This window comes from Rhincodon typus, chromosome 14 (genome assembly GCF_021869965.1).
Source record: "Rhincodon typus isolate 14 chromosome 14, sRhiTyp1.1, whole genome shotgun sequence".
Lineage (NCBI taxonomy): Eukaryota > Metazoa > Chordata > Chondrichthyes > Orectolobiformes > Rhincodontidae > Rhincodon > Rhincodon typus.
The window spans coordinates 42,722,942-42,748,385 of NC_063345.1; the positions used below are offsets into that span (position 1 = coordinate 42,722,942).

Consider the following 25,444-nt stretch of genomic DNA (forward strand, 5'->3'; position numbering starts at 1 on the left):
TGAGAGATTTTGGAAATCTTCCTGAAAAGGGTAGTGGAAACACAGTCTTTGAATATTTTTAAGGCAAAGGTAAATAAATTCTTGATAAACAAGGGAGTGAAAGATTATCAGAGGTATGTGGGAATGTAGAGTGATAGGATCAGAGGTGATCTTAATGAATAGTGGATCACGCTCAAGGGTTGATTGGCTGTATGTGAGTTGCTTTCATAGCCACTGCAGTCCATGTAGTATAGGTACACCCATAGTGCTGTTAGGAAGGGAACTCCAGGAGTTTGACCCAGTGACAATGTAATGGTTAAAAAGAAAAGACTTGCATCTATATTGTAATTTTCATGACAACCAGAGGTCTCAATATGATTTGCAACCCATGAAACACATGAAGTGAAGATACTATCGTCATTTAGGAGACAGAGCTACCACTGTGCTCTCACCAACTTTCCAGAAACACCACTGTGATATCGACCAGATAATTAGATCATCAGTTAAAGGTACAGTTTCCAAGTAAATGACATTTGAATCTATGACTGCATTGGTTTTTCAGCAGTTTTTAAAAAGTTCAAACATTATTTTTTAACCTGGCTATCTTGAATACTGAATTATAAATGAACATCAGCAAAAGCACTGCTGAGTGGCTATTTCCAAGGCAACAAACTCAATGGGACCTGACAGCTGACCAGGGAATGAAGGTAAGGCATTATGGACAAATATCAGCTTAAGAAATATTAAATAGAATCATATTAGCCCCACTAAAGTAGTTTTGGAAAAAGGATGGGAGAGGAATTTATGGAAGTTATACAATCTATCTTCCTGCCTTAATACAATCTAGCCAGAGTTAGGGTCAGAATGATACCAATCCTCACTCAGGAGGGGCATGTTGAGCTATCCATTTGCCTCCACAAAAAAAAAAACTAAGAAGTTAGAAAGGGACAGAGAAGAAAATCTTATTTCTTCTATGTGCATACTTCTGATTTCATCTGGATCCAACAAATCTTTCGAAACCAGTGCAGCTGACAGAAAGAAGTTAGCAGCTGCTTCCAAGACAGCAAGTGAGGGCATTTGTTTAGCCTCTGCAATTTTTTAATGGGGTCAAAATGACCCAGAAATCATTTAGAAAGACTCATGAAAATCATACCTTTGGAAGTTTAGTACATACCTGTTAAAGATATGTTAGCTTTTAGTAGATTTTGCTTTGGAAGGTAGGATTTTCTTTGCATTTTCTTTGCAGCTGATTTTCTGTTTCTTTAGTTATCCATTCACTTTATTGGTTGCAGTTGAATTGCATCCCACACCTCATAATCCTTTACTCATTACTGAATGATATTGTGATCACTACAGACAATAACATACACAGAGGGTGGTGGTGGAGGGTTGTTTTTCAGACTGGAGGCCTGTGACCAGCAGTGTTCCAGAGATTGGTACTGGATCCACTTCTGTTTGTCATTTATATAAACAGTTTGGATGAGAATATAGGAGGCATGGTTAGTGAGTTTGCAGATGACACCAAAATTAGTGGTGTAATGGACAGTGAAAAAGATTGTCTAAGATTACAAAGAGATCCTGTTTAGTAGAACAAACAAGGGCAGGACTTGTAAAGTTAATGGTAGGGCCCTGGGTACTGTTGTAGAACAAAGACCTAGGGGTTCAGGTACATAATTCTTTAAAATTTGCATCACAGGTACACAGGGTGGTTAAGAAGGCAGTTAGCATGCTTGCTTTAATTGCTCAGACCTTTGAGTATAGGAGTTGGGATGTCATGTTAAGGTTGTACAGGATGTTGGTGAGGCCTCTTCTGGAGTACTGTGCGCACTTCTGGTCACTATAGAAAGGATATTATTAAATTGGAGAGGGTTCAGAAAAGATTTACCAGGATGTTGCAGGAATGGAGATTTTGAGTTATAAAAATAGGATAGGCTAGGACTTTTTTCACTGGAGTGTAGGAGGTTGAGGGGTGACCTTATAGAGGTTTATAAAATCATGAGGGGCATATTTTTAAGGTATGAGGAGAAAGTTTTATAAAGGACATGAGAGGCAAGTTGTTTTTTTTTTTTTACAGAGAGTGGTTTGGTGTGTGGAATAAACTGCCAGAGGAAGCGGTGGATGCAGGTAGTTACAAATTTTAAAAGACGTTTGGATAAGGACATGAATAAGAAAGGTTTGGAGAGATATGGGCCAAATGCAGGCAAGTGGGACTAGTTTAGTTTGGGAACATGGTCAGCATGGATGAGTTGAACCGGAGGGTCTGTTTCCATGGTGTATGACTCTAAGTAAATTCATATCTTGAGTATATTGAAATGTATCAGCAATTGAATGGCAAAATAAATTTTTTCACTACCATCCTTGGTATGGTATAATCACAGTCTATCATTTGCTTCATTTGTTTCACTCCTTTTCCATTATCTTCCATTACTCAGCTTATCTTTTCATTGCCTTCAGTCTTTTCCTGCTCCTTTCTGCTTTTGTTACACTTCCTCCAGGATGTTGATCTAGGATGCTGATTTCTTTGCATTACATTCTTCCCATCTATACTTCTACTTTGGATGACGGTCTATACATCATTACCCTGGTTAAAACCTAACTTGTGTGTAATACCATCTTGCTTCTGTGAAGCCTTCCTACATTGTAATATATTTTAGTACCCAGTCTGCCCAAATTGCCACGGTGGTAGAGAAGCCCTCATGACTGAGACAGATGTTAGGTTCTGACTCTTAAATTCGCTTGCCCTTTGCTTTGTTCAACCACTCTCATCTTCACTTTTGACCATTCTTAGCAGAACTTTAATCATGTTTCATCCCTGTTAGTTGCCTCGTAATGTCTTTCTTTGGCATTCAAATCTAAGATATGTAAATTTTTGTGTCTCTGACACACACGTGCTGACCTATCCCTTACCAAAATCAGATAAAATGTGACAGGATCTCTTTTCTTTTGTGAAAACTACTGCTATTCAAATATCTTAAAGTAGACAAAAGTAATACCAGAGTCCAATTGTCTTTAACCCCTCTCATCTGCCTCGTTCAGCATTACCTTCAAGACATGTCCATTGCATTTCCTTATTATTACAATAGAGACTGTCCATTCAGCTTTGGTGAGGCTTTTGGGACAGGTCCAAACTTGTTTTTGGGTATCCATTTTATTCTCAAAGCTCTACTTTAAGTAAGGCACGTTATTGCTGTTGTTTGGGTCAATGGAGGAGAAATGGAAGCATATGTCTTTGCACTGCTCCTGCCTTCTCTTCTGATTTTAGCACGGGGAAAGAGGTGTAGATACAAGAATTTTCTTTGAAGCTAGAATACATTCTGATGGGAGCCGGGTCCTATCCTGAGTTGCAACACCCTCTGCGCTGGGCTTATAGTCAAAGAGAACAAAGAACAATACAGCACAGGAACAGGCCTTTGGCCCTCCAAGCCTGCGCCGACACATTTTACTCTTCCACACTAAAATGGTCTTCACTTACAGGATCCATATCCTCTATCCCTTCCTATTCATGTATTCGTCCAGGTGTTTCTTGAACATTGCTTTGCGTCTGCTTCCACCACTTCCTCTGGCAGCATGTTCCAGGCACTCACCACCCCTTGTGTGAAGAGCGTGCCTCGCATATCTCTTTTAAACATCCTCCCCCCACCACGACTTGAAATTGTGCCCCCTAGTAATTGACACCTCTACCCTGGGAATAAACCCTCATACTTTCCACTCTATCCATGCCATTCACAATCTTGTAAACTTCTATCAGCTTGCCCCTCAACCTCCTATGTTCCAGTGAAACCAAACCCAGTATATCCAACCTTTCTTCATAGCTAAAATCCCCCATACTAGGCAACATCCTGGTAAACCTTTTCTGTACCCTCTCCAAAGCCTCCACATCCTTCTGGTAGTGTGGTGACCAGAACTGTATGCAATATTCCAAGTGTGGCCTAATTAAAGTTCTATAAAGCTACAGTATAACTTGTTGATCCTGAAACTCAATGCACCTTCCAACGAAGGCAAACATGCCACAGGCCTTTTTAAAAACTACCTTAACTACCTCCACTGCTTGCAGTGATCTGCAGACCTGCACACCCAGATCCTCTGCATATCAATGCTCCTAAGGGTTCTGCTAGTCACTGTAAAATTTCCACCTGTACTTGACCTTCCAAAATGTATAACTTCACATTTGTCCAGATTAACCTCCATCTGCCATTTTTCTGCTAATGCCTCCAACTGATCTATAGCCGGTTCTTTTCTGACAATGCTCCTCACTACCTGCAACTCCACCAATCTTTGTATCATCCACAAAGTTACTAATTACACCAGCTACATTTTCTTTCAAACCACTTATGTAGAGTGTGAACAGCAGAGGTCCCAGCACTGATCCCTCTGGAACACCACTACTCACAACCCTCTATTCTGAAAAGCATCCTTCCACCGTTACCCTCTGCCTCCCACGACTAAGCCAGTTCTGTATCCATCTTGCAAGCTCACCCCTGATACCATGTGACTTCACCTTTTGTACTAATTTGCCATGAAGGACTTTATCAAAGGCTTTACTGAAGTCCATGTAGACAACATCAACCGCTTTTCGTTCATCAATCATCTTTGTCACCTTCTCAAAAAACTCAATCAAGTTAGTAAGGAACAACCTCCCCTTCACAAAACCATGCTGTCTATCTCTAATAAGTCCATTTGCTTCTAAATGCAAATAGATCTTGTCCCTGAGAATCTTTTCTAATACTTTCTCTACGACTGACGCGAGGCTCACATGCCTGTAATTTCCTGGATTATCCCTGTCACCCTTCTTAAACAATGGGACAACATTGGCTATTCGCCAGTCCTCTAGGACCTCACCTGTGGCCAAAGAGGTTAGAAAAATGTCTGTCACTGCCCTAGCAATTTGTTCTCTTGCCTCCCTCAACATTATGGGATAGATACCATCAGGACCTGGGGTCTTATCTACTTTAATACATTTTACAACGCACAACACCTCTTTTTAATAGCAACTTAGCTTAGAAATTCGACACTCCCTTCCCTGAGATCATCCTCCACCAATTTCTTCTCTTTGGTGAACACAAAGTATTCATTTAAGACCTCATCTATCTCTTCTAGCTTCACAGATAGATCCCTCCTTTGTCCTGGAGTGGGCCAACTCTTCCCTGGCTATCCCATTTGCTTTTTATATATGTTTAAAAAGCCTTGGGATTCACCTTAATCCTGTTTGCTTTTAGCCCTTCTAATTCCTTGTTTCTTTCCTACTTTCCTTATATACTTCAAGGGCTTCACCATGCTGTACATCCCAGATGCAGGATTTTTTAAGTCAAAATGACTCAAAATATATCATAGGATCTCTCAGTAAAAAGTTTCTATTTTTATTTCCAGACTTTTCTTCTTAAGGAACACAGATACAAACAAAATTCAGTAACTGTAACAACGCTTATATTTAACAAAAACACTTTCAATTGCTACAACTGCAGGAAATCACGTTTCAGTCTGTAAATAGCGTAGTTCAGAATGGCTGACATTAAAATTTTCTCTTTTTGAATAGTATTTCTGGTTATTCGCTTCAAAGAACTTAGTAGCTGACCCAAGTGCTGATATGTATCCAATGCTTTGATTTGGGAGAGGATAGTTAGTTCTTGGCTTCTGAGGAGGGTACTTCCATCATCCAGAAGGTTCAAATGAAATGCACGGTGAAAAAAGGAAGATTTTTTCTTTCACTCCCAAACTATCAAAGTCAGACTCACCTCTTCATAAGGAAGTTGCTTTCACTTTTAAGACAGAAGTGTTTATCATCTTTGGGGTCGAGGTGGCAACCCAGTTACATTCCACACCTTCATTTGTGTTGAGTATCAAGGCTGCTATTCCTTTGGTTTATCCTTTTGTGTATCAGTCATTTTCTAATGCTGGAATTGTCTACAGTACCCCACAGCATTATGATCCTACCCTCAGTCCTGCTTCCTTCAGCATGATGGAACTTTGAAAAACTTCCAGAAGCACCAATAGCCTCTGGCATAACAGTATCCTCCCTTTTCCAACAAATGTTAAGTATTCAACAGTATAATTTAGAGTCATTCTCTTAGTTACTACAATGCTTTATAAGTTTCTAAATGTTGATTTTGAAATGAGAATCCAAACAAAATCTACAAGGCATTTTCTTAATAATTAAAATTACAATAGGCTGGTGTTCTCATTTAATTATATAAAATCACAACATTGGAGTTAGCACAACTTAAAATTTTGCATAACAAACCCTGTACAAGTGAAAGATTCCAAATCTTTTATGATAATTTAACCAATTTTGAGTTTGAATAGGAGCTGACACAATATTAAACAGTTGGTAGTTAGTTTGACTTTGTTATATCCAGAAAATACTGCAGAATATCATCTATACTGAAATTCATGGTTATTCCAGAGCCGGGGTAACACCGAGCAATCATTTCTTCAAACTCCTTGTACTGGCGGACAAACTCTCCTTGCATTGTATACCACACTACCTGTGAAATTGGTAAGGTACATGTTTAGTGACTGTCTTTTCTACAGTCACTGATATAACTGTATCATACGCTAGTTTCATCAAATAAACAAATATTATTCACTGTTCATAAATACAATTTATTCCATTATAAGGAAAATAAAGCATAAAGGAATAGATAAAAGTTAAACTCGAGTTTCTTCTCAGTTCTGTTACTTTTGGTGCACTTAAAATTGGCAGAATTACTGCAGAAATTTTACTGGGCACAAATCAAGATTCCCCAATCTTTTGCAGTGGTTTAAAGAGCATATTTAAAAGAAGTGGATTTTCCCACAAATCTGGCCATGTCTCCAGATCATGTGACTCACTGTTGAGAATTTTTACAAATTTACAAGCTGTTGAGGAAGCTAAAAAATTAAGTTGGCTGTTTTAGGTGCAATGATATTACTAGCCTATAAAATTCCTGTTAGAAATATATATTTTAAAAAAAGGATAATACTGAATGCTTTTGTAAAGTCATTTTCATTTATGTTCATTTTGATTAATTACAGCTGGTCAACTTGTTACTGATTTATTTGCAAATTTTGTGTTAAAACCATTTTTAGTTGTATTAAACTATATCAAGTTATCATTCTTAAGTGTATCAAGGCATATTTTTGAAAGTAATTTAAAAAACCCAGTGGCATAATTGATGGAAGATATGGTGCACAGCGATACGCAAGTAAGTTTCATTGGCAACTTGAGGGAATGAAAATCCTCAAAAATGTGAACCTAGGCAGCTGACTATGGTACACTGAAAGAAGAATCACTACTCCATGTTTTTATATGCCAGGTACCATGTCTTTACTGTTTTGAGGCTTTTTAAACACTTATGTTTAACAAGTCTACAATTCTGATCTTGTTTCTAAATTCAAAATTTGGTACAAATTAAACATAGGCCTTCATAATTTTTAAACATGTATAGATTGTTATTCCTGTACTTTATGGTTGCTATGCACCAAAGGATTTTCTTTAACATAACTGGCAGCAGATCTTAATATATACATGAAGCTTTTCCTGACCTGAATTGCAAAAGCTGCACTGTTGTAAGGTCCCAAATCAATGGTATTTTCAAAATATCAAATACCTTCTTTGAATAATAATTGCATTCACATTTCATTATGCCATCATACTTTTTACAGATATTTAACATCTGAGGTAAAAGTTAATGTTCAGATAACACAAAAAAGAGTGTAAAGAAAATATTAAGTAGATAGGACAGATAACAGACCATAGCACCATGGTTGGTTCAGCTGAACACAGGGATGAAGAATACCAAAAATGCAATAGCAATAGGAGGTTCAACAGTTAGAGGGGACAGGCACAAATGTGAATCCAGAGTAGTTTGTTGCCTCATAGTGCCAGAGTCAAGGACTGAATGTTTCCAGAATGTACTGTGAGGGGCAGATGAACAGCCATTTGCAGTCCTCATGAATTACCAGTGACACAGGTAGGAGGAGGGATATGGTCCTGAAGGAGCTAGATAGGAAATTAGAAAAAAAAGGATCTCACAAGTAGTAACCCAGAATACTGTCAGTTCAATGCACAAGTGAGCATAAAAATAGGAAGACAGAGCAGAAATATGTGTGGCTGCATAGATGGTGCAAATGGGGTGGGATTTACAGTCATGTGAATTTGGCATTAATTCTCAGCAAGATAGGACCTAAACAGGCCAGACGGATTACACCTAAACAGCCAGGATCAATTACCTTGTTCGAGTTTGGAAGGGTTTACACCTAAGCAGCAGGCGTTGGGAACCAGAAAGTAACATTAAAGATGGATGCCCAGGTGAAAAGAATATTGCGAGAGGGAACTGGTGAAGTGTTAAGTGGGTTCAGAGTAAAAGGCAAAGCAATTTAGTCTAAATTACAGTTACAATGCATGCATGTGCTGAATGTAAAATAAGACTGGGGAGTTGCAGACACAAATTGCCATATTGAAATATGTTTTGATAACTGACACCTGGCTCAAAGATAGTTCAAAAGTTTTCTTTTAATATAAGGAGCTGAACCTTACCAGATATTGGCTACATGTCACTTTTGGCAAATTTCACAGAGGAATTCTCACTGTGAGCCCTAGCTGGTTTTCTAGCACTATCTTCTCAAACAGATCTCATTAATTATGCTCTATGCTCCTATGGCACCCTGCAAGTTGTATTCTCCACTTTGGCCACTGCCAAACATATCCTGGGATTCCTGGCACAATACCATCTTTAAAACCCAATTGTGCACCTGGTCAATTGCTGACAGACTGCAACTGCCCTGCATGGTTTGTTCCATTTGCCTGGATATGTCTGGCACCCTGCTTTGCTAATGAAGACCTGGAAATCCTGCTGGATGGGAGGTGTGTGTGATTGCTGCACAAGACGGTGCTCTGAGATACTGGTGACTGATGAAGGTCCAAAGGAAAAGTGTTGTACCAGAGTCACCAGGTTTCCACTCTGACTTTAACGTTGTGAATTGTCGATCTTGGTTTTTAATAATTGGATTGGAGAATGGGAAATTGCAGATTAATAAGCCAAAATGACAATAATGTTGACATTAATAGCGGCTAACACTGGGAGGTGACGGCCTAGTGGTATCAGTCAAACAATCAATAAAAAAAAACATGAGTAATCCTGAAACCCAGGATGTTCTGGAAATCAGGGGCAATAAAAATCTGGAATTGAAGGTCTAATGATGACCCTGAAACTATTGTGAATTGTTGTATAAACTCATTCGGTTCACTAATGTTGTTTGGGGAATGAAATCTGAGATCCTTACTTGCTCTGGCCAACATGGGACACCAGGCCACAGCGACATGGTTAACTCTCAACTGTCCTCCGAGATGGCCCAGCAAGCCACTCAGTTGCATCTATTCCTAGAAAGAACAGACCACCTGGCATCAATTAAGGCAAATGAATGATGCCATAAACAGCCCTGTTGACTCTGCAAAGTCCTTCTTACTGACATCTGGGGGCTAGTGCCAAAATTGGGACAGCTTCTCACAGACTCAAAAAAAAAGCACGATGTAGTCATACGCATGAAACCATTCATAACATCCCAGACAACACTACCACCATCCTTGGGTATGTCCAGACAGACCGAGCAGAGGTGGCGGCATTGCGGTATGCAAAGCTGCTCCAGGAGTAACCAACATTGACTTCGGGACTCCATGAATTCTAATGACACCAGATCAAGTACTGGCAAAGAAACATCCTGTTGAATACCATGCACCACCACCCCCAACTGATGAGTCAATGCTCCTTCATGTTGATTAGCACTTGGAAGAAGCATGGAGGGTGGCAAGGGTGCAGAATGTACTCTGGGTGGGACCTTCAATATCTGAGTTTCTCCAGCACTTTTGGTTTTTATTCCAGATTTCCAGCATCTGCACTACTTTGCTTTTAATTGAACAGTTTCTGTATGATCACTTATACAGAATGCTCGCAAATTGGTTTTCTATTTGAAAAGCGGGAAACAGGACTGAAGGAACTTTGAGTTTTAAGAAACATGGAGTTGCTAATTTGGACCTTGCTGATGGACGTCCGTCCTGGAATAATCAGTCTGCGTGCAATGATTTTCAAAGACAATTGGAAGATTTGACCTTGTGTGGCAGGGAAACATGAACCGGCTGGAAGCTGAAGAACTTGAAATTTAATCATCTGCTAAATACATGGCACAAAATAAAAAAAACTCATCATCCCATTTATTTTGATCGCATTAGTTAGTTAATGCAGTACCACAACACCACCTTTTTTTAAAGTTACTATAATTGTACTTCTTAAGTACTCAGTTAATATCAGCTGATTTTGATGTTTATTGAAGTAAAAATCTTAAGGTGTGGAATCTTGTCCCTCATTCTTTGAGGAAAGCAACATTTAAGAAAGAATTATTGGTTTCTTTGGGGATTGTATCATATTCTAAGTTATTTTAGCTGAAAATTGGGTGTTTGGGTCTTTAGGTAACATCATTGCCAGTACCTGTACTGAAACTGAATGCTTGCTCTTTGGTGAATGACATGTGAGTACATACAATGCACCTACATGGTCCAAATTTGGAAAGTGTGCTTCTGAACAGCTATCATGAATGGCATTATGGCCTGGGGAGGCAATGGCCTAGTGGTATTATCACTAGACTGTTAATCCAGAGACTCAGATAACATTCTAGGCATTTGGATTCGAATCCCACCACAGCAGATGGTGGAATTTGAATTCAATTAAAAAATATCTGGAATTAAGAATCTAATGATAACCATGAATCCACTGTCGATTATCAGGAAAAACCCATCTGGTTCACTAATGTCCTTTAGGGAAGGAAAATGCCATCCTTACCTGGTCTGGCCTACATGTGACTCCAGACCCACAGCAATGTGGTTGACTCTTAACTGCCCTTGGGCAATTAGGGATGGGCAGTAAATGCGGCCTGGTCAGCTATGCCCTCGTCCCGTTAATGAATAAAGGAAAAAAAACTGGATTGTTAATCTAGAAACCCAGCTAATGTTCTGGAGACCCAGGCTTGAATATTGTCACAGCAGATGCTGGAATTTGAATTCAATAAAAATCTGGAATTAAGAGTCTAAAGATGACCACAAATCTATTGTCAATTGTTGGAAAAACACATCTGGTTTACAAATGCCATTTAGGAGAGGAAACTGCCATCCTTACTTGGTCTGGACTACATGTGGTTGAGTCTTAACAATTACTTTCAGGATAAGCAATAAATGCTGACCCAGTCAGTGATGCCCTCATCCTGATAATGAACTGAATTAAAATTAAATTACTATGAATTGAGATGTTTCTGATACATAGGGTACAACTGCTCGGCACCTGTTTCATTATGGAGTACTTATTTAGGAGCAGCATTATTTATTGGGAGGGTGTTTAGTTTTTGTAGTGCAGCTTTCAGCTATGCTATGGATGCAAATTTTGAGCTCTTCACATAAAAGCAGTTCCATGAATCTAAACCATTCTTAAAAAGCCACACAGAGTCATTCTACTCATTTCGTTATTGGGCTCTCTTACAAGATTTCATTTTGACTCTCCACTAATTTCCATTTACCTGTAACAGGTTTCCTTCTTCACTCAGATGTCTAACCACTTTTTTGTACAGATTTTCCAGCGCTTTCTTTACCTCTTTCCCTTGATATTTTTCAATCACTTTCCTTAGCTCCTGTTTGCTAAATGCCAGTTGATAGCTAACTTCATTTTCTTTGACACCCTGTGCAATACGGGCCTTGACTCCATCAAAGAAGATCTGCAAATTTAAAACATATCATTTTATCACCAATATAACATTTTAGTACAAACAGTTTCATGCTCAAGTATATTGTTAAGAGAATTATTATGTGAAAGAATTCAACAAATATTTTAAGAAAATATGCTTAATCACACGAACAATGAAGATGTTTCTTCTGTTTAAGCGGCATGTACCTGAAACTATGCAATTGGCATCCATTAACCTATCTGTCACCAGAACATAGAGGCTGAGGTGCTCATATCTCAACATTTCCAAGTAGGAGTGCTACTGAGGCTTCAATTTGCCTGGGAAGCAATCATGAAATTATGCTATATGATGCAACCTGTCTTGATAAAGCTGTGTCACTGAGACATTCAAAACTAAAATGAATAAATTTTGTCAGGGAATGATATTAAGCATCTAGTCTTGAACAACATCCACTACAGACAGCATGGGTTCTTGCTCTTTCACACTGACATTTGCCTTCCAGTCATCAACAGTACAAGGAAGATGCAATGGAAAATCCGTAAAACAAACTGGCAAAAAAAAGCTAGATCTTAGATCATATAATTGTAATGTAGCTACCCACAATCCATTTGTGGACGAACTAGAAGTGCTTTTGAGGTGCAATTCACAAATCTGCTTGCACAGCCAACTACATCTCAAGCCCCCTAAACACAGCACTGCAGAGGATTATGAATCACTGGTGACCCTGACATAGCAAATCACTTGAGTCTCTCAAACCTGCAAAATACGCCAAAGGCAAGGATATCTCAGCAAAGTTCAATTTCACTCATTCCAGTTGGAAGAGCTGGAGCCTAATTTGCATACTAAAATTGCCCATTAGTCAACCCAAAAGTTGTTAGTCTTCTATTCCATGTGGCAAGGACGCCATATAAAAAAAACAAAATTCATGACCTGTAACGAACTGAAAAAAAGCAATGGCAGTAACACGCAGAGCATTGCAGATGATTATTCAAGATCAAAGAAGTGGAGAAAGCATGAAGGGGTCTGAAACATTGTAAAACTTGGCCCCTATGCTTCTGACAGCTGACTCAGTTCCATACAATAGTCATTAGCTCAAGCTCACTTTTGAAGGTGTGGCATATGGCAAAAATTATTGCTATTTCAAACCCAGATAAGATCTCACAGTGGCCAGCTATCAAGCAATCTCACGAATTTCTGTGCAGTTTCAGACCTTTAAGCATCTTACCCTGTAATGCACACATCTGGAAATAGACACTATCCTTAATGTCATCAAAGCTGGTTTCTGCAGGCACTGCAGCATATATGGTTAAGTGCTGGTGCTCAACACCAACATTGAAAATGGTTTCCAAATGAACTTGAAGACATGCATTGTATTATTGTACCTCACAGCTCGCTGTGATACAATGTGGGACTCTGGTTGCTCCTAAAGCTGTTCACAATGCTTACAATCTGGATCTGGAAAGTTGTTGAAACACTCAATCAGGAAAATTGATGAGATATTCCTTCTCAACAGATGACTTAGAGCACATCCTGGACAAAGCAGAAGCATGTAGAAGAGACTGACTGACAGATATCACAGGACTCAATTCCAGCCTTAATACCAGACTAATGAAAACAGGAGGAGTAGGTCATTTGGACCTTCAATACTGCTCTGCCATTCAATATGATCATGGCTAATCATCCAATTCTGTACCCTGTTCCAACTTTCTTCCCATACCCTTTAATCTCTTTAGCCATAAGAACTATATCCATCTCCTTCTTAAAACATTCAATGTTTTGGCCTCAACTGCTTTCTGTGGTAGACTTCCACAGGCTCACCACTCTGCTTGAAGAAATTTCATCTCATCTCATTCTTAAATAGCTTACTCCATATCCTTAAACTGTGACCCTGGTTCAGAACTCTCCAGTCATTGGGAACATAGAGGCACATCTCAATCTGACCTAGTCCAATTTGCCAGCATTTGGCCCACATCTCTCTAAATGCTTCCTATTTATATACCCATCCAGATGCCTTTTAAATGCTGTAATTGTGCCAGTCTCCACCACTTCTCTGGCAGATTGTTCCATACATGTACTACCCTCTGCGTGAAAAGTTACCCCTCAGGTCCTTTTCAAATCTTTCCTCTCTTACATTAAATCTATGCCCTCTAGTTTTGGGTTCCCCTACCCTAGGAAAAAGACCTTGGCTATTCAACTTATCCATGCCCCTCATGATTTTATAAACCACCACAAGGTCACCCCTCAGTTTCTAATGCTCCAGCGAAAAATACCCAGCCTTTTTAGCCTCTTCCTATAGCTCATACCCTCCACTCCCAGCAACATTCTTGTAAATCTTTTTGGCACCCTCTCAAGTTTAACACCATCCTTCCAGTATGAGGGTGACTAGAATTGTACGCAGTATTCCAAAGGGGCCTCACCAAAGTCCTGTACAGCCGCAACATGACATCCCAACTCATACTCAATGTTATGACCAATGAAGGCAAGCGTGCCAAACACCTTCCTCACCTCCCTGTCTACCTGTGACTCCATGTTCAAGGAACTGTCCACCTGCACCCCTAGGTTTTTTTGTTCAGCAACACTCCCCAGGGCCCTACCATTAACTGTTTAAGTCTTGCCCTGGTTTGCCTTACTAAAATGCAATACCTCACATTTATCTAAATTAAAATCCATCTGCCACTCCCATTGGCCTATCTGATCAAGATCCTGTTATACTTTGAGATAATCTGATTGATTGATTTACTTTATTGTCACGTGTACTGAAATACAGTGAAAAGCTTTGTTTACGAGCAGTACAGGCACATCACAGCAAGCAAGATCAAAAAGACTCGGAGGCATACAGATTACATTTCAGATTACATTATGTGAGGCTAGATTCCATTCAACAGTCTGAGACAAACGGAAAGAAGCTGTTCCTGAACCTGCTGTACGTATGTTCAGGCTTCCATATCTTCTCACTGACAGAAGAGGTTGTAGAAGGTCATTACCAAGGTGTGATGGGTCTTTGATGATATTAGCCGTCTTTTCGTGGCAGCAAGCTGTGTAAATAGAGTCCATGGATGGAAGGTTGGTTCCGCGATGGTCCAGACTGTGCACACAACCTTCTGTAGTTTCTTATGGTCCTGGGCAGAGCAGTTGCCATACCAGCCCATTATGCACCTGGACAGTATGCTTTCAATGGTAAATCGGTAGAAGTTGGTGAGGGACCTTAAGGACATGCCAAATTTCCTGAGCCCCTTGAGGAAGAAGAGGAATTGTTGTGCCTTCTTGACTGTTGCATTTAAGTGGGAAATCCAGGACAGGTTGTTGGTTATCGTCACTCCGAGGAACTTGATGTATCCACTACACTATATTGGCGTCATCTGCAAAATTACCCAGCATATCTCCTATATTGACATCCAAATCATTTATATAAATGAAGAAAAGCAGTGGACCCAGCACTGACCGTTGTGGCACACTGCTGGTCACTGGCCTCCGATCTGAAAAACAACACTCCATCACCACCCTCTGTCTTCTACCTTCAAGCCAATTCTGTATTCAATTGGCCAGCTCCCCCTGGATCCCATGTGATCTAACTTTACTAACCAATCGATTATGAGGAACTTTGATGAACATATTTCTGAAGTCCATTTAGACAACATTGCCTTCATCAATCTTCTTGGTCACCTCTTCAAAAATCCTTCCTGTATTTACCCTGTTTGGTCCTGTTAGAATCATAAGATTCCCTCTCATTCTTCTAAACTCCAGTGACTATAGTCTTAACCAAACAGTCTCTCTTCATATGTCAGTCTTCCTCTCCCAGGAATCAGTTTGGTAAATATTTGTTACACTCCCTCCATAACTAGAACATGCTTCCTCAGATGAGAAGACCAAAATTGCACACAATCCTCCAGAAATGGTTTCACCAAGGCCCTCTACAATTATGGCAAGGCATATCTGCTGCTCTACTCTAATCTTCTTGCTTTGGAAGCCAGCATACTATTTGCTTTCTTCACTACCTGCTATAGCTATATGCTTACTTTCAGCAACTGGGCTTACAAGTCTTATTTCACCTCCACTTTTCCCAGTCTTATCATCATTCAGATTAAACCCTGCTCTCCTGGATCTCACATGTATCCATGTTATATTTCATTTGTCATGCATTTGCCAGTCATTCAACTTGTTCAAATCACACTGAATCATCTCTGCATCTTCCTCACAGCTCACCTTCCTACCCATCTTTGTGTTGTCTGCAAACATGGAGCTATCCTAATTAGTTCTCTCATCTAATCATTAATATATATTGAGAATAGCCTGAGTCCAAGCACTAATCCCCGTGGTACCCCACTAGTAACTGCCTGATACTTGAAAAAAATCCTCTTAATTCATACTCTTTGTCTCCTGTCTGCCAACAGTTCCTTATTCATGTCAGTACACTGCTCTCAATCCCATGCACTTTAAATTTATATGGTAATGTCTTAGGTAGGACCTTATCAAAAGCCTTCTGAAAGTTCAAGTATATTACATTCACTGGTTCACCCTTATCAATTGTATTAGTTCATTCTCAAAACAATCCAGTAGCTTTGTCAAACATGATTTTCCTTTGGTAAATCCACAGTGACTCTGCCCAATCCGGTCACCATTTACAAGTGTCTGCAGTTAAATATTTTATAATGTACTGAAGCATTTTCGATGCTGTTCAACAAATACAGGCAGTCCCCGGGTTGCAAACAGGTTCTGTCCTGGAGTCTGTTTGCAAGTTGACTTGTGCGCAGGTCAGGACACAATCCAAGACAATGGAAAGCAGCTATTTGTACGCACAGGAAATGTTCGTACGTCAGGTCTTTAAAATGACAACATATGGGAAGCATTCATAAGTCAAATGTTTGTAAATTAGGGACCCCCGTAAACAAAGAACCTGCCAATAACCAGATTTCCCAAGTTTAACAATACTAATAACTGCTGTGCTACTCCAGACCCACAGCAATGTGGTTCACTCTCAATTGCCCTCCGAAATGGCCTAGCAAGCCATTCAGTTGTAGCAATTGCTACAAAGTCTCAAAGAAATGAAACTGGATGGATCACCTGGCATCGACCTAGGCACTGGGAAAGACAACGGCAGAAACAGCTCTGTTGACCCTGCAAAGTCCTCCTCACTAGCATCTGGGGGCTAGCGCCAAAATTGGGAGAGCTGTCTCACAGACTAGTCGAGCAACAGCCTCACATAGTCATTCTCACAGTATCATACCTTACAAATAATGTCCCAGACAACACCATCACCATCCCTGGATATGTATTGTCACACCAGCAGCGCTGACCCAGCAAAGGCGGTGGCACAGTGATATATAGTCGGGAGGGAGTCCTCAACATTGACGGCCAATCCTATGAAGTCTCATGACTTCAGGTTAAACATGGGCAAGAAAACCACATACTGTCCTACCTCTGGCCGATGAATAGGTACTCTACCATGTTGAACAGCATTTAGCATTGAGGCTGGCAAGGGTACAAAGTGTACACTGGGTGAGGGATTTCAACATCCAGCACCAAGGGTAGTTCAGCAGCAGAATTACTGATCAAGCTGGTCAGGTCCAAAAGGACATAGCTGCTAGACTGGGTCTGTGGCAGGAGGTGAGGGAACCAACAAGAGCGAAAAACATACTTGACCTCATCCTTACCAATCTGCCAGCTGCAGATGCATCTGTCCATGACAGTATCGGTAAGAGGGACAACTGCACAGTCCTTGCGGAGACGAAGTCCTGCCTTCACGTTGAGAATAACCTCCATTGTGTTGTGTAGCACTATCAGACTGCTAAATGGCACAGTCTTTGAACAGATCTAGCAACTCAAGACTGGGCATCTATGAGGCGCTACAGGCCATCAACAGCAGCAGGACTGTACTCCAGCACAATCTGTAACCTCATGGCCTGGCATGTCCCCCTCACAACCATTACCATCAAGTCAGGAGATCAACCCTGGAGAGCGCAGAAGGGCATGCCAGGAGCAGCACCAGACATACCTGAAGATGAGATATCAACCTGGTGAAGCCACCAAACAGGACTACTTGCATGCCAAACAGTATGAGCAGCAAGTGATAGAGCTAAGCGATGCCACAACCAATGGATCAGATCTAAGCTTTGAGTCCTGCCTCGTCCAGTCGTAAATGGTGGTGGACAATTAAACAACTCACTGGAGGAGGAGGCTCCACAAATATTCCCATTCTCAATGATGGAAGAGCCCAGCACATCCGTGCAAAAGATAAAGCTGAAGCTTTCGCAGAATCTTCAGCTAGAAGTGCCATTTGGACGATCCATCTTGGCTTCCTCCAGTGGTCCGCAGCATTCCTGATATCACTCTTCAGCTCACTCGATTCACTATACGTGATATCAAGAAACGTTTGGAGGCATTGGATCCTGCAAAGGCTACAGGAACTGACAATATTCTGGCTATAATCTGAAGACTAGTGCTCCAGAACTTGTTGCTCCCTTAGCCACTCTGTTCCAACAGTTACAATACTGGCACGCACCTGACAATGTGGAAAATTGCCCAAGTATGTCCTATACATAAAAAGCAGGTCAAATCCAACCCAGCCAATTACTCCTCACCCCCCCATCAGTCTACTGCTCATCATCAGTAAAGTAATGGAAAATGCCATCAACAGTACTATCAAGCAGCACCTGCTCAGCAATAACCTGTTCAGTGATGCCCAGTTTGGGTTCTGCTAGGGCCACTCAGCTCCCAACTTCATTACAGCCTTGATTCAAACATGGACAAAAGAGCTGAATTCCAGCGGTGAGGTGAGAGTGATAGCCTTTAACATCAAGGCTGCTTTTGACTGAGTGTGGCATCAAGGAGCCCTAGCAAAACTGGAATCAGTGGGTATCAGGGGGCAAACTCTCGGTGGTTAGAGTCATACCTGACACACAGGAAGATGGTCGTGGTTGTTGGAGATCAGTCATCTCAGCTCCAGGGCATCTCTGCAGAACTTCTTCAGGGTAGTGTCCTAAGCACAACCATTCCATCTTCAGCTGCTTCATCAATGACCTTCTCTCCGTCATTAGGTCCGAAGTGGATATCTTTGCTGATGATTGCACAATGTTCAGCACCATTCGCAACACTCCAGACACTGAAGCAGTGCATGTCCAGATGCAACAAGATCTGGACAATATCCAGACTTGGGCTGACAAGTGGCAAGTAACATTTGCACCACACAAATGCCAGGCTATGACTATCACCCATAAGAGATAATCTAACCACTGACCCTTGACATTCAATGGTATCACCATCATTGAATCAGCGACTATCAACATCCTGGGAATTATCATTAATCAGAAACTCAACTGGACTCATCAAATAAATGCAGTGGCTACAACAGCAGGTCAGAGGCCAAGAATACTGCAGCAAGTAACTGACCTCCTGACTCCCGAAAGCCTGTCCACCATCTACAAGGCACAAGTCAGGAGTGTGATGGAATACTCCCCACTTGCCTGGATGAGGGCAGCCCCAACACCACTCAAGAAGCTTGACACCACCCATGATGAAGCAGCCCACTTCATTGGCAGTGCATCCACAAGCATCCACTCCCTCCACCACTGACACTCAGCAGCAGCAGTGTGTACTATCTACAAGATGCACTGCAGATTCTCAGACACCATCTTTCAAACTCATGACCACTTCCATCTAGAAGGACAAGGGCAGCAGATATATGGGGACACCACCACCTTTCCCCTCCAAGCCACTCACCATCCTGACTTGGAGATATATTGCCGTTCCTTCACTGTCACTAAGTCAAAATCCTGGAATTCCCTAATGGCATTATGCGTCAACCCACAGCAGGTGGACTGCAGTGGTTCAAGAAAGCAGCTCACCACCACCTTCTCAAGGGCAACTAGAAACGGGCAATAAATGCTAGCCAGCCGGCGACACCCACATTCCGCAAAATGAATAAACACAAAAAGGGTGACTATTGTTAGCATGATACACAATAATACCCAACTCCCAATATGTAGCTCATAAGAATTGCAATTAGATACATACAACAGCTAGTTTTTTCCCATGCGAAGATGTGCGAACAATTCTGGATGAAGAGTGAGGATTCATAACGAATGATACTGCCAAATATGCATTTATAATGAGTATTTAATATATTTCAAATCAGAATGAAGAAAAGACATGTTTAGTACAGTATTTCTCTTACCTTACTTGACTTAGTAATGTCTGGCACTTTATCTGGCACTTTTTTTCATCTGCATAAGGTGATGGTATTAAGAGTGATGGATGAAGCAACTTCCTTCCATTCACTCCAAGCAGATTTTCTTAGGGACCTGTGTCTATCCATATCAAAGTTGGTCCCTTTTCAGCTTAAGTTCTTCTTGGAAGATGAACAATTTAGGAAGAAAAATTAACTGCACCAGATGCTCCAACACTTTTTCCCAACACATCATCCTTCTTCGACGTCATCTAACTGTTCAATAAAAGCTGTATAAATATGCCCCTTTAAGATCCAGCACTCTCCCTGGCCTCATGTTCAGGTAATTTCTCTAACAAAGGGATCCTTACATCTGAAATTCACATATATTTTATGAAACTTGATCTTGAAACTGCCATTGAGGGCCAAAGTTAAGTACATTGAGTAGCTTAGAATTGTGCATTTTCTATTTCTGAAAAGAGCGATTGAAAGACCTATCTTGAAGATTCAAGTCACTATCTTAGTTTGATATCAATTTAACTTAGCTCAGTAGTAACATGGAGATAGACCTGAATATTTTCTCATTAAAATAGACTAACAATGTAATGTTAAATTGCCAATATCAGATTATTTCAGATTGCTTACAAATATACCATAGCAAGGCACTAACATTTAGTTTCTCCAAAGGCCGTCCCAAGTATTTAGTAACATAGAGATCACGATGTTCTGAATATTTTTGAGAAGCTTGCTTTTTCCTTTCTTCAAGACTGTGGATTTTCAATTCCGAGAGGAAGCAGGAAATGTGATGAAAATTCTCCATCATAACCACATCTGGTGGAGTCTTCAGATTCATTGAGGCAATATTTTCAACTCGAAATAGAAGCAAAAGTAAACAGTAAATGAAATCCATTTCTATGTTACACAAACAGAAGCAACAGAAGCATCTGAACTTTGGCTAACAGGATCCTTTTGTAGTTGATTGCAAAAATGGAGGTTTCTAAGAAGATTGCAAATACTTAAATTATTGTGATATTCAATGTCACTTTTCAACATTGCAATGCTATTGACTATGCACAATAATTTAGCATTCTGTACCTTATTCCAGCCTGACATTAGAAAGATAGTTTTGATACACCCCTTATAAGAAAATAGTATGATAATAGCCTGGAAATCATTCATAATAATAAGGGTTGTGTACATAATATCATGCGTGAGACCACACCAGAGCTTATAACAATTTACAGCCCTTTTATAATACATAGCAATAGATCACTGACATGAGCTAGAGAGTTACATGTCCCCCTAATGGTAAACTGAAGGATCAAGGAATGCATTCATTTGAAATGATGAGGTGATGGCTAGTGGTATTATCACCAGGTTATTAATCCAGAGACCCTTGTAATGTTCTGGGGATCTGGGTTCCAATCCTGTCATGGCAAAAAGGTGAAGCTTGAATTCAATAAATATCTGGAATCGAAAGTCTAATGATGATTTTGAAATCATTAATGACTGTCAGGGAAAAACCCATCTGGTTCACTAATGTCCTTAAGGGAAGGAAACCTTCCCTGATCTGGCCTACACGTGACTCCAGACCCACAGCAATGTGTTGGATACTCAGCTGCCCTCTTGTCATGAGCAATAAACGCTGGCCTGGCCAGTGATACTCACATCCCGTGAAAGAATTTTTTAAAAATGTGCATTGGGATGATAGTACCAACATCATGGATCATGCACTCAATCTCATTTTCAGTGTCTCATCTTAACACAATATTCATACAGCAGTTAAGTTTTTCAATTTTTTCCTGGTAGCCACTCCTGGAAGATGTGTGCTTACCACTGGTGAAGACTGCTGCCATTACTTTGTTGTAAGCTTTATCCAGATCACCTCTTCTCTCAGCATTCTTAAAGACAGCTTCAGCAACAGTTACAAACTCCTCAAATCCAATAACAAATGGCAGAATACCAATCTTAGTCTTCTTTGGGACCTTAGCTTCTTCTATTTGCTTGCACAAAGTAGACTGAAATTAAATGTAAAAAATAGTAACTTTAAAGCAAAATTACAAGGTTGTAAACACAAATTTCCATAAGTGGACTACGTTTGATGGCTTTCTAAGAACATATCTTAATATAAACTTGATAAGAACACATTACATTGTACCACTATAACATATTTACTTCTAATACCAATAATCCCAGCTGCTGCTGGTCAGTGGATGTTTTTCATGTCTGGAATATTTGCAGTAGCATTCAGCAGTGTCCAATTGTGCATGCCTTTCTCTTGGTTGAATGCATTCAGGGTTTATAGTTAAAGGTAGGGAATTGAGAAGTCTGTAGATGATTCAAAGACTTAGCATGATGACTAATTCTGACATGGAGACAGCAAGATGAGTTACAGAAAGAGTTAATGGAGTTCAGACTGAGAATTAGCTCAGCCAGAAGGAAAGTGGTGGTGGATGGAGACTGCAAAGCCTCTTTTCAAGGTCGAAAGAGAAACCATTCTTTTGGAGAATGGACATATAGGAGTGTACATCTGTGTTACAGTGGGGCTACAGCAGAAAACTGGAAGTTCAGCAGACGGGCAAGTGTATATTTCGGCTGAAAGTGGGAGGGCAGTTAGTGCATGGAGGAGGATACAGGCCACTGTAATTTAAAGAAAGCAATCTCAAAGATTAGTCCTCGTGTGGCTGGGTGAGAGGAGGAATCACTGGAACAGGCCTTACAATTGGTAGAAAGTTCAAGCCTTCTTCATTGCTTTAAGATGAGACACTGAAAATGAGATTGAGTGCAGGATCCATTATATTGGTAATATCATTCCGGTCACTTGATACCACAGCACAGCAAAATTGGGGGAGGTTAACGTGTCGAAAGTTGTAAGTGATGCTGGACTGCTTCCTGTAGAAACACAATTTTGCAGAGACCTTCAAGGTGATGCAGCATAACTGTGGCATTGGGTTTTTGGTCGCATTAAAGGTAACTGAAGGCCCAACTTTGACAGCCTCACTGTAATATTAGTGAGGCAGTCTACTGTCTCAAGAAATGCCCAAGTAAACACTTGCTTCTGTCCAGACACTTCAGAAGCAGCAGCCTTAGCAAAACACAAAAAAAGACCACTGACAATTGAAATTTTATTTGCATAAGTATATAGAGTGATCAAAATATTCAGAGATTAAGGACTTAAGATTTGCAGTGGCAGATTGTTCCTCCGACAAAAATGTTTTCTTTTAAATCAACCTATTTGAATCTGTTAACTCACACCTCCATCACAACGTAAGATAAGACTTAAACCCAGACCTTCTGGCCCAGAGCTAAGGACATTATCATTGCACCACAAGGTACAATTGCCATTCTGGCACCTCTCTCCAACCCATCAACAAAAGTTAAAAGGGGATGAAGAATTATCGGGGACTTGCAGGAATGTAGAGTTGAGGTTAAAATCTGATCAGCCATGGTCTTATTAAATGACTAAGAAGGCTCAAAGGGCAGAGTAGCCATCTCTTGCTCCTTGTTCGTATTTTCAGATTAGCCTGGAAATAGGCTGAAAGTCATGACCTCCAAATAACTAGTCAGCTGACACATATCTTGTTACAGTTCCTGTAGAATTAGCCTCACACTAAAAATGGAATTCACTGCACTTATCAGAACTAAAGCATTATCACGGGGTATTGTATCACATATAGGTAGAATGTGGAAAAGTGCCAGAACAGCCAGATACATAGCATCTTTTTGAGTTATTTACCAGTTTTAGATCACTCATTATACATACGTATACACAAAAGCAAAGAACAAAATATTAATGACTTACAATGCATTTGTCAAAGTTGCGTTTAATGTGCACCAGAATGTTTCCAAGTGTAGATTTGAGAAAGGAAGAACGGTCACAATCTTGAGTTATCAGTGCACGCTGGCTCACTACTACCAGCAAATGCAGGGTGTTGGAAGGGTTGATCTTGTCACACAGGTTTACAAACCCCTTTAGATCTTGTTCAAGAGTACTGAAAATTTCACTCATAATTTTCTTTTTAGTGCTTATACTGGGATCTTCCTGCCTAATAGAAAACAAAATTAGCAAAAGCTGCAGCATAGATATTTTGATCAGGAAATGTATTTACCAGAGTGAAGGATAAAAATAATTAATATACTGAAAGCTTACCAAAAATATAAAAATGATCTTTAGGTATTCAGGCTCCATGAATTACATATTCATAAATTCAGAAATCAATAGCAATTGTAATGTTTCAAAACATGAAAATCTTTGTATTATTCTGAATACATGAAGAATTTGCACTTATGTAGTGTCTTTTACAAACTCAAGGCTTTCCAAAATGCTTCAAATCCAATGAAGTATTTGGAAGTGTAATACAAGGAAATGAAGCAACTAAAGTGTTTCTTCAACATCAGAGATAAAATTGACAATAGGGATAAAAGACCAGATAATCTGATTTGGTGGTGGTCTTGGATAGGAGACAAATGTTGACCACAGTGAATGGAGAATTCTGTTATTCTTTTTCTGAATTTCTTCATGGGATGTCAGCATCACTGGCTAGGCATTATTGCCCATCCTAAATGGTCCAGAGAGCAGTTAAGAATGAAACACACTGCTGTGGATCTCAAGTCACATGTAGGCCAGACCAAATAAGGATGGCAGATTTCCTTCTGTAATGGATGCAAACAAAACAGATTGGCTTTTTACAACAATTCACAATGGTTACATGGTTGCCATTAGGCCAGCTTGAATAGTAGAAATAATGGGATTTTTGTGTTACTTTCAAAAGACAGCATCTTGGACAATGCAGTACTCCCTCAGTAAGATTATTTGTTCAGGTCTCTACACTGGGTTTTCTTTTTTTTAATTCATGTGGGCGTGGACATCACTGGCTGGCTAACATTAATTGCCCATCCTTAGTTGCCCTTGAGAAGGTGGTGGTGAGCTGCCTTCTTGACTACTGCAGTTCACATACTGTGGGTTGACCCATTATGCTGTTAGGGAGGGAATTCCAGAATTTTGACCCAGCGATCCTAAAGGAATGGTGATACATTTCAGGATGATGAGTGGCTTGAAGGGGAACTTGCAGGTTATGGTGTTCTCATGTATCTACAGCCCTTGTCCTTCTAGATGTAAGTGGATGTGGGTTTGGAAGGTGCTGTCTAAGGATCTTTGGTAAATTTCTGCAGTACACCTTGTGGATGGTGCACACTGCTGCCACGGAGCATCAGTGCTGGTAGGAATGGAGGCTTGTGGATGTGGTGCTAATCAAGTGGGCTGCTTTGTCCTGGATGGGGTCAAACTTCTTGAGTATTGTTGGAGCTACACACATCCAGGCAAGTCAGGAGTATTCAATCACACTTCAGACTTGTGCCTTGGAGTAGGGGGTCAGGCTTTACGGAATCAGAGATGAGTTACTTGCCACAGTTTTCCTAGCCTCTGACCTGCTCTTTACCCACTATGTTTATGTGGCAAGTCCAGTTGAGTTTCTGGTCAATGATAACCTCAAGGGTGTTGATGGCAGGAGATTCATCGATGATAAAGCCAGTGAATGTCAAAGCAGGGAAGTTAGATTAGCTCTTATTGGAGATGGGCATTGCCTGGCATTTATGTGGTGC

The 25,444-nt window shown here is 40.4% G+C and overlaps 1 protein-coding gene across 1 annotated transcript in view; it reads right to left on the reverse strand.

Moving 5' to 3' along the window:
* Window positions 1-5,315: 5,315 nt before the first annotated feature.
* LOC109935445 (exocyst complex component 1-like) overlaps window positions 5,316-25,444 on the reverse strand; it is a 109,579-nt gene continuing 89,450 nt past the window's right edge. The window contains exons 18-22 of the mRNA XM_048605323.1: window positions 23,646-23,889; window positions 21,678-21,861; window positions 20,514-20,713; window positions 11,518-11,712; window positions 5,316-6,461 (exon numbers count right to left, since the gene is read on the reverse strand). Of these exons, the coding sequence (XP_048461280.1) occupies window positions 6,309-6,461; window positions 11,518-11,712; window positions 20,514-20,713; window positions 21,678-21,861; window positions 23,646-23,889 (976 nt within the window). The 3' untranslated portion in view covers window positions 5,316-6,308. The remainder of the gene's footprint in view (window positions 6,462-11,517; window positions 11,713-20,513; window positions 20,714-21,677; window positions 21,862-23,645; window positions 23,890-25,444) is intronic.